This window comes from Triticum aestivum, chromosome 5A (assembly GCF_018294505.1).
Source record: "Triticum aestivum cultivar Chinese Spring chromosome 5A, IWGSC CS RefSeq v2.1, whole genome shotgun sequence".
Taxonomy (NCBI): domain Eukaryota; kingdom Viridiplantae; phylum Streptophyta; class Magnoliopsida; order Poales; family Poaceae; genus Triticum; species Triticum aestivum.
In genome coordinates, this window is record NC_057806.1 from 393,322,055 (window position 1) to 393,330,162 (window position 8,108).

At 45.1% G+C, this 8,108-nt stretch overlaps 1 protein-coding gene across 4 annotated transcripts; it reads right to left on the minus strand.

The window, feature by feature from the left end:
* Nucleotides 1-2,677: 2,677 nt before the first annotated feature.
* LOC123103570 (histone-lysine N-methyltransferase, H3 lysine-9 specific SUVH4) lies at nt 2,678-7,605 on the minus strand. 4 transcript variants are annotated; one of them, XM_044525201.1, is made up of 5 exons: nt 7,335-7,605; nt 4,429-7,187; nt 3,557-4,076; nt 3,264-3,367; nt 2,678-3,171 (listed from the first exon to the last, which is right to left on the minus strand). In XM_044525201.1, exons 2-5 carry the CDS (start codon nt 7,170-7,172, stop codon nt 3,093-3,095), a joined length of 3,447 nt encoding a protein of 1,148 aa, XP_044381136.1. In that variant the 5' UTR covers nt 7,173-7,187; nt 7,335-7,605; the 3' UTR covers nt 2,678-3,092. The 4 variants fall into 4 exon arrangements, with proteins under 4 accessions (XP_044381136.1, XP_044381135.1, XP_044381138.1 ...); XM_044525200.1 differs by having other exon boundaries at nt 7,313-7,601; XM_044525203.1 differs by having other exon boundaries at nt 3,474-4,076; nt 7,313-7,601.
* Between the last annotated feature and the right edge of the window lie 503 nt (nt 7,606-8,108).

Below are 8,108 nucleotides of genomic sequence, written 5' to 3' on the forward strand. Positions count from 1 at the left end.
GCCGCCACCAAGCCCTAAAACCTCTCGGGAGGGCTGATCTGGAGTCCGTTCGACGCTCCGGAGAGGGGAATCCATCGCTATCGTCATCATCAACCATCCTCCATCACCAATTTCATGATGCCCACCGCCGTGCGTGAGTAATTCCATCGTAGGCTTGCTGGACGGTGATGGGTTGGATGAGATTTATCATGTAATCGAGTTAGTTTTGTTAGGATTTGATCCCTAGTATCCACTATGTCCTGAGATTGATGTTGCTATGACTTTGCTATGCTTAATGCTTGTTAGTAGGGCCCGAGTGCCATGATTTCGGATCTGAACCTATTATGTTTTCATCAATATATGAGAGTTCTTGATCCTATCTTGCAAGTCTATAGTCACCTATTATGTGTTATGATCCGTTAACCCCGAAGTGACAATAATCGGGATACTTACCGATGATGACCGTAGTTTGAGGAGTTCATGTATTCACTATGTGTTAGTGCTTTGTTCCGGTTCTCTATTAAAAGGAGGCCTTAATATCCTTTAGTTTTCGTAAGGCCCCCGCTGTCACGGGAGGGTAGGACAAAAGATGTCATGCAAGTTCTTTTCCATAAGCATGTATGACTATATTCAGAATACATGCCTACATTACATTGATGAACTGGAGATAGTTCTGTGTCACCCTAGGTTATGACTGTTACATGATGAACCGCAGCATAATTCTCCATCACTGATCCATTGCCTACGAGCTTTCATATATTGTTCTTCGCTTATTTACTTTTCCGTTGCTATTGCTATCATCACTACAAAATACCAAAAACATTACTTTTACTACTGTTACCTTTTGCTACCGTTACCACTACTATCATATTACCTTGCTACTAAACACTTTGCTGCAGATATTAAGTTTCCAGGTGTGGTTGAATTGACAACTCAGATGCTAATACTTGAGAATATTCTTTGGCTCCCCTTGTGTCGAATCAATAAATTTGGGTTGAATACTCTATCCTCGAAAACTGTTGCGATCCCCTATACTTGTGGGTTATGACCTCCTGCCTGGGACCTTCGAACTACTCCTCAATGTCGATCTCCTCGTAGTAAGCACTATCAAAATAACCTACATCCACAGTGCTACTAGTTGTTGCAGCAACCGGGTTGAAGGAAAAGAATAGCAAAGCAACGGTGAATACTCATCTAAAGTACTCGCAAGACTTACATCACAACTATGCTAGATATGTATTGTTATCAAAGGAAAGGGCTATATCTTTGGACTAAGCTGCAGAAATTCCAGAATAAGGAGGAAACTCAAAGTAACAACTATCCATCGGCATCTTGCAGCATGAGGTGAGAATGAAGCTTCTTGCAGCAATAGAAGAGAATGAGAACAATCATGCAACCTTGAAAGAGAAGAGTGCAAACGAATACAAATAGAAATTACAACAATGCACTACCCTTGGATTCGGTTCCCGTGAGAAAGCGGTCCTCGAGCGTGCTATATTTTTTGATGAATTTTATTAAGTATCCCATTTAAGTTGTAGAAGCTAGGGATACAACACCAAATCATCCGTTACCGTGGACGCGACTATTCGAATAGTTTAACCTCCCTGTAGGGGTGCACTATATTTCTCAATACGCTCGGTTACCTCTATCCGGACACATTTTTCTAGGTAATGCCTGGCCTACGATAATCGACACGCCGAAGTCCTACCTAGGATCTCCAGAGAGGTCAACATGGCGGTCTACATCCTAAGCATGAAGGGTTCATGGACCAATCACCCTAAGCGCTCCTGCACGTTACATGGACGGACCAACCTCACTGGAGGATATCTGCTGATCAATTGTGACATCTGATAGAGCTTTCGAAAGGAACTGACGACGCCGAGGATCCCATATTATCCTGCGCTGCGATTAGTGCGTACATGCCAGTGACAATATCAGAAGCTCATAGTTAAGCTAAAGCAGCAACTAGCTTGGGGACGACCGTCATTTTCAATAGTTTCCCTGATCAAACTAGAGGTTACCAAGGAGCCATGCATAGCACTGAATAGGAAACCGCCGAATACACCAGCTACACCTAACATGTGGAATGGATGCATAAGGACCAACTACGAGTTCGCCCCTTTCATTCTAGGGTGGCATGGGATTGTACCATTCGAGCATTTTTTTTCATGCTTTTCCCGATGGCCCGGAGAAAGCAATAATCATAGGACTTTCCTAATCCTCCCTTCCTTTCAGGAAGAACGTGAAATTCTTTTTCCTTAAATGGAAGCGAAGCAGGTTTGAAAAAGAAATGTCTAGCTTATGTCTCCACGGTCTATTATTTGTATCCCCAAAACATTATGCAATTAAGAATAGACGGCTATTCTAAAAAAAGGTGATCCTGACTTTTTAAGGAAAAAAAAGTGATCCCAACTACTTTTATTATACATATCCTACCTCATCAAAGACCCACCACAACATGCATGGAAAAAAGTTTTCTTTATATCATGTCATTTATATTTAATAAATATTTTCCAACTATACAATATACTCCAATACAAAGTAGTACTAAAGCTGCGACAATTAATATGGATCAAAGGGAGTATAAAATTTTACCTAATAGAAAGAAAAATGATTGTCTTACATGGTTCGTTTTTTTAGTACCAAAAAAAGAAGCAATGTTCATCTCGCAACATGGCTTAGAAAAGAACAAATAGCAGAAAGCAAACACATGTGGGAACAGTAGGAATGTTATATATTTCCTGAAGTTGCATGGTAGCATCTGAGAAACAACTCCAGCAAGTCTATCTGATGGTCCAAACCAACACTGAAAACTTTACATGCAGTAGGAGCTGCAACTCTTTAAGATAGGGCAGCTCACTATTGGATCCACAAAATTCATTTTTATAAAGACAAAATAAGGGGTATGAATCCACAACTTCTATCGGCAGCTTGCTACAGCCTTGCGATCCACAGTTGAGCAAAATGATGAGGGGCAGTCCTTGTGCAGAAGCAATTTATCATCTAGTCTGTCCCCGGCATCGCAACTGGAAGTCGACGCAGCTCCGAGCACTCGTAGCCACCATCTTTAGTCCTACTACTAGTAGCATGTTCAGTGCAAAGCTCCATACAAGCTAATCATTGCATATTCGTATCCTCCAGGTCCAGGTGAAGATTTCAACAGGAGAATGTGCAACGCCAAAATGCTTGATTCTGCGGAATTAGTCATAACGAAGACCAACAGTCAAACCTCATGTTATAGCCAGTACAATCTCATTTTGAAAGAAAAAAAGAGTAAAACATACCTGGACACTTCATACCACTCTTTCAAAGCCTCCCAAACACCCAAAAAGGGTGAGCTATTGGAGCTTATATGTTCTTCAAAATGCAGTAACAAATAATAGTTCAACTGGCACAGAAAATAAACACTACATGTTGTCAGCGAGTGCAAGGTCACCAGAAGGTAAAGCGAGTAAGCACTGCCATTATAGGACAGATTTCCATCGGATACGAACATTAACATCACCAGTCACCGAAAACCAATAACTTAGTAAAGCCTGTGACAGCAATCAGCCGAACCACACAAGCACTCCTTTACCTTCTCCACACCATTCTTGTCACGGACTTGACCTATTGTATAATTGTAGTGGTAAGTCAGCTCTTGAAGCGGAGGAATGTTCTCGGCAGCAAAAAACATAATGTGCGGCATCCTCTTGTCATCATGGTCCCAGAGGACATTTTGTGCATACAGGTTTGGGGAGCAGCTATGGTTGATGAATCTTCCGACGTTGCCGCACTTTGCAGCATCTATTGTGAAGCCCACAGACTCCTCCATTGTCTCAGAGGTAGAAGATTCTAAACCTGGAATCATCGATGGAAGCCCCTTCCAAAGTTCTTCATCATCATAGTTATGACCAATATCAAACAGGTACTCATCGTTCTCTCTCTTTTCAGCTTCTGTATCTTGCAATAGCTCACCTGCATACTCGCATATGAAACTGCCTGAAGAGATAGAACTGAGAGATCTTACACCCCAACCTGTCTCCCCAGTCTTGAATATTTCCAGCGGAATTTTGATACCATGCTGGCTCGCCCTATTGTGGCATGTCGGAGGGCACCTGCATGCAGTTTCCAGCCTTTAGTTAGCTCGCTAATTCCAATGAAATTTTGTGACTTCAATTTAACCTAAGCATCCAATGCAAAAGAATACTGCCAACCAAATTCAGGTTAACAAGTTTGGTTTATGAGCCAACTTCAGGTAAACAAGTTTGGTTTATGAGCCATTTCTCATATTTCACCAACATCTAGGACTGAACATATACTTAGACTCGGTACAAGATTTGTCTAGAAGTTTTAGTAACAATAAGAAACATTTCCAGGTTCTGCAAATTAAATTCTTTAATCTAAAGAACAAACTAAAATAAACTCAAATGGTTATTGTCTAGTTAGGTTACAAAAATAACACCTTACCTGCAAGATGGGCCACACTCATATATGAGCGGCTTTGCGTGAACGATTGCACCATTAAAATTGAATGGGATTTCTCCTCCATTCTTCACTGCACAAGCACATCTACTAGAGTCCGAGCAACCGTCGGTGCAATCACAGCCTTGCGGAGGTTCTTTTGCATATGACGGTGGATATATGACTTTGGTGATATACTCAAATGGTGTTGGCTGCGCGTCATCAATTGTGTTGATCACACATATGGGAATCCTTTCTTTCTCTAGAGATATATCAGGACAGCGAAGACCTTTACGAACTTTAGACATCCTTGTCTCCTTGACTATGTGTAAAGCTAATTCAGGTTGACCCAGGATCCTTTTTAACTTGTACTTGAAGACCATCGAGCCACTTGCTCCTTCTTGCCAACAATCCACCACCACATACAACCCATCATAAGTGTATGTTGATATTTGCTTGGATTTAGACTGCCCGACTTCACTTCTACTTTGACCTTTGAACCCATGAATCACTCGGACCGGAGTCTTAGTTTTGATGCAATTCTTCAAGGCAAGATTACCACCCTTAAGCTTTTGATCCTCTGCATCCTTCTTGCCGGTGGCTTTACCTCCGGAGCCAGTATATATTAACTCGTCCGAGCTAGACAACTCATCGGGATACCCACCGGAAGCGACAATGCTTATTGCAATGCGGGTACCATCCACAATGGCGGAGTCAATGCCACCTTGGTATATCCTATGTAGTCCAACTATCGACAACTCAACTCTAAAATGAAATTCATCACCAACAACAACACCGGGAACATCGCCCACGATAGCATCGGGTTTAGAATATCCATCATACTTCTTTAGAACTTCAATGGCCTCAAGGTCAATTCTTCCAAAATTACGTAATTGTTGTTCCTCGGCTTGCATAAGCTTCCGACATATCAACTGGAACAACTTGAGCAACTTCCTAACTTTGCTTCGAGCATCAACACTCTGGTCCCCAAAAGGAGCACAAGGAGGGAGAGTGACACATAATTCTTTCCTTTCAGGGACAGCTAATGCTATAGGGTTGCCATCATCTTCCAAGCAAGAGTACTCTCCATGATCAATTTTCTCATGCACGGCCGATGTAGAAGCTGTCACTTTGGGGGGTAATACTTTCCTTGGAGTAGCGTCCTTTTTCTTCGGTTTCTTAGGAGGAAGAGACTTATTCCTAGGAGTACGAGAGTTGGAAGCACTAGCACTAGACTTCCTTCCTTTTGTCCATGGGCATTTGTCTGGAGCCATCAATGCTTGCACGATTAGTTTGTCACTAATTAAGGTCAAATCATCGGTTTCTTCACTTTGATTGGTCATATCATGATTTCCACACTTGGACTCCTTAGAAGACCTGATCAAAGAGTCCTTGCCTATGCCATAACTCTTCAACTTCACAATGCCATGCTTCGTGTTACTATTTGAGCGCACATCATCTATTGAATTCTTGTTTTCCGGCGTGCCGTCTCCAGAGACCCCAACATCATCTCGCAATGTATCATTCATCGTGACATCCTTTGGTCGCTTGCCCTTTGTCTTTGCATCAACAACACGACTTCTCACATAAGTCTTATTAGTTGTACCTTTCCGCAAGCTTCCATCGAATTTGCCTCTCACCTCACCATCACCCGCTCCTACAACCTCTGCTCTTTTGCCTTGCACCTCATTGGAAGCATCTCGCACGACCACCGGGGAAGCACCATGACCTGAACCTGGAACCGTGGTCAAGGCATCCACTACAGAGGCACCCCTGGTAGCGAAACTGATAGGCGTGGCTTCCAATACTGACTCTTCCTCAACTCTGCTGCCAGTTCCAGTAACAGCGTCCCTTCCACAGCCAGGTGGAAATGTGCGTACAGCTGAGATGGCCCTCCTCTTGGGAGGGGGATTTACAGCAGACATCAACCATCTCTTCTTTCTCGCTGTATCATGCCCATCCTCTTTTCTCTCCAATTCGCCATTACCCGTTCTGTTTTCCATCACACTGCCATTGCCATTGCCAGCCACATCCTCCTCCCTGACCAATCGACCACTCCCCAGGCCTCTGTTCCCCTCCATCAGCAATGACTCAGCCCCATCTCCCCCATTCTCGACGGAACCATTGACAGCAGCAACAGTAAAACTCTTCGGGGCAGCAAACGCCAGCGGCATCACCTCGATCGCGCTGCTTTCTGCCTGACCGCGGGCATTGCCACCACTGGACGGTTGCGCCTCTCCACCCTCCTTCCTCAGCTCCACCATCCCCTCGGTCTCCGGCTGAGGCAGGGCGTGCGGGAGGTCACCGTTGCACGCCACGGAGGAAACACCGGCCCTGTCCATGTGTGTCTCGCTGCCCTCCTTCCTCTCCTCCGGCATCGTCTCCAGCTGAGGCGGGGCGTGGGGGAGGTCGCCGTTGCACGCTGCCGATGAAACAACGACGGCGTCGATTGCATCTCCAACCTTCTTCGTCCCCTCCGCCAACCCCTCAGTATCCAGTTGAGGCGGGGCCGCCGCCGAGGAAACGCTCTCGTGGCTGGCCGCCTCCTCAACTATGACCTCGATGACGCCATTGGTGGCGCCCCTCTCGCCGTCGCCGGCCTCGGGGGCAGGCGGAGCAGCACGGAAGCGGCCGCAGCCGGGCGGCCAGGAGCGCTTGGCGGAGACCCTCCTCGGCCTGACCCCGCGAGCCGCCAGCCGCGCGCCGATCGGCGTCCGCGAGGGCGGCGCCGGCGGCTCCACCCCCACCATCAGAACACAAGCCCCCTACAAATCCGGATAAAAGAAAGGCACTTTAATCAACCCAAACGTAAAAGATAAGAACCAAACCCTAAAATTCAGATTCCGCCGCATATCCCGCGGCGGGACGGTCCGACGAACTACTACCGTACCAAGAGGAGCCGAGGCATTCACCTTGCACAGACGTTAGACGGGCCTCCGCTGCGGCGGCGGAGGCGGTGCTGACTGTTGGCGATGTGGGTGGAGAGCGAGCGAGCGAGCGAGGCGGAGGGGAGTGGAGAAGCTGACTCCCGGATTCCGACGAGCTGGCGCTAGGCGACCATTAAAGCCTGCGACGGACGGAAGGGGGGTGCTCCTAGAATTTGGGGCCCCCGATGATGCTCTGCTTGTGCATATCTATGTTTGGAGAAATTCTTCAACAACAAAAGAACAAAATCTATGTTTGGGGAAGAGAAATATGTCGTGTGTATTTATAGAAAGTATTCATGCGTAGATACAACTTTCCTAACAAAATTGATTGTGCCAATATTTGATTTTTATTTCCTTATATAAATGAAGAAAGATCTGGTCTTTTAAAGACTGACCTAACAGCGAATGAGGACCGTGGTATCCCCAGCCCATCAGGATTCAAATTTGATATAACAGCTTATTCTCTCAAAGATATTTATAAATAGGATGTGCGTGTACGTGTTCATTGGATGAGTATATGCGCGTATATATAAACGCTTATGTCTGTACTGTGTGTAAAAAAAAAGACTGGCCTAACCGACCTGACCTATTTTTTTGGGATTTTTGGTTCCACAAAATTCACGTCTCCTTAAATCTGGTTTCTAGGCCAATTGTTATAAAAAAATACTCTATCCATCACATACTATAAAAGCGTTTTTTACACTAGTTTTCATCATTGCATAAAGAATAACTATAACTATACTATTGGTTTCGGGGTTT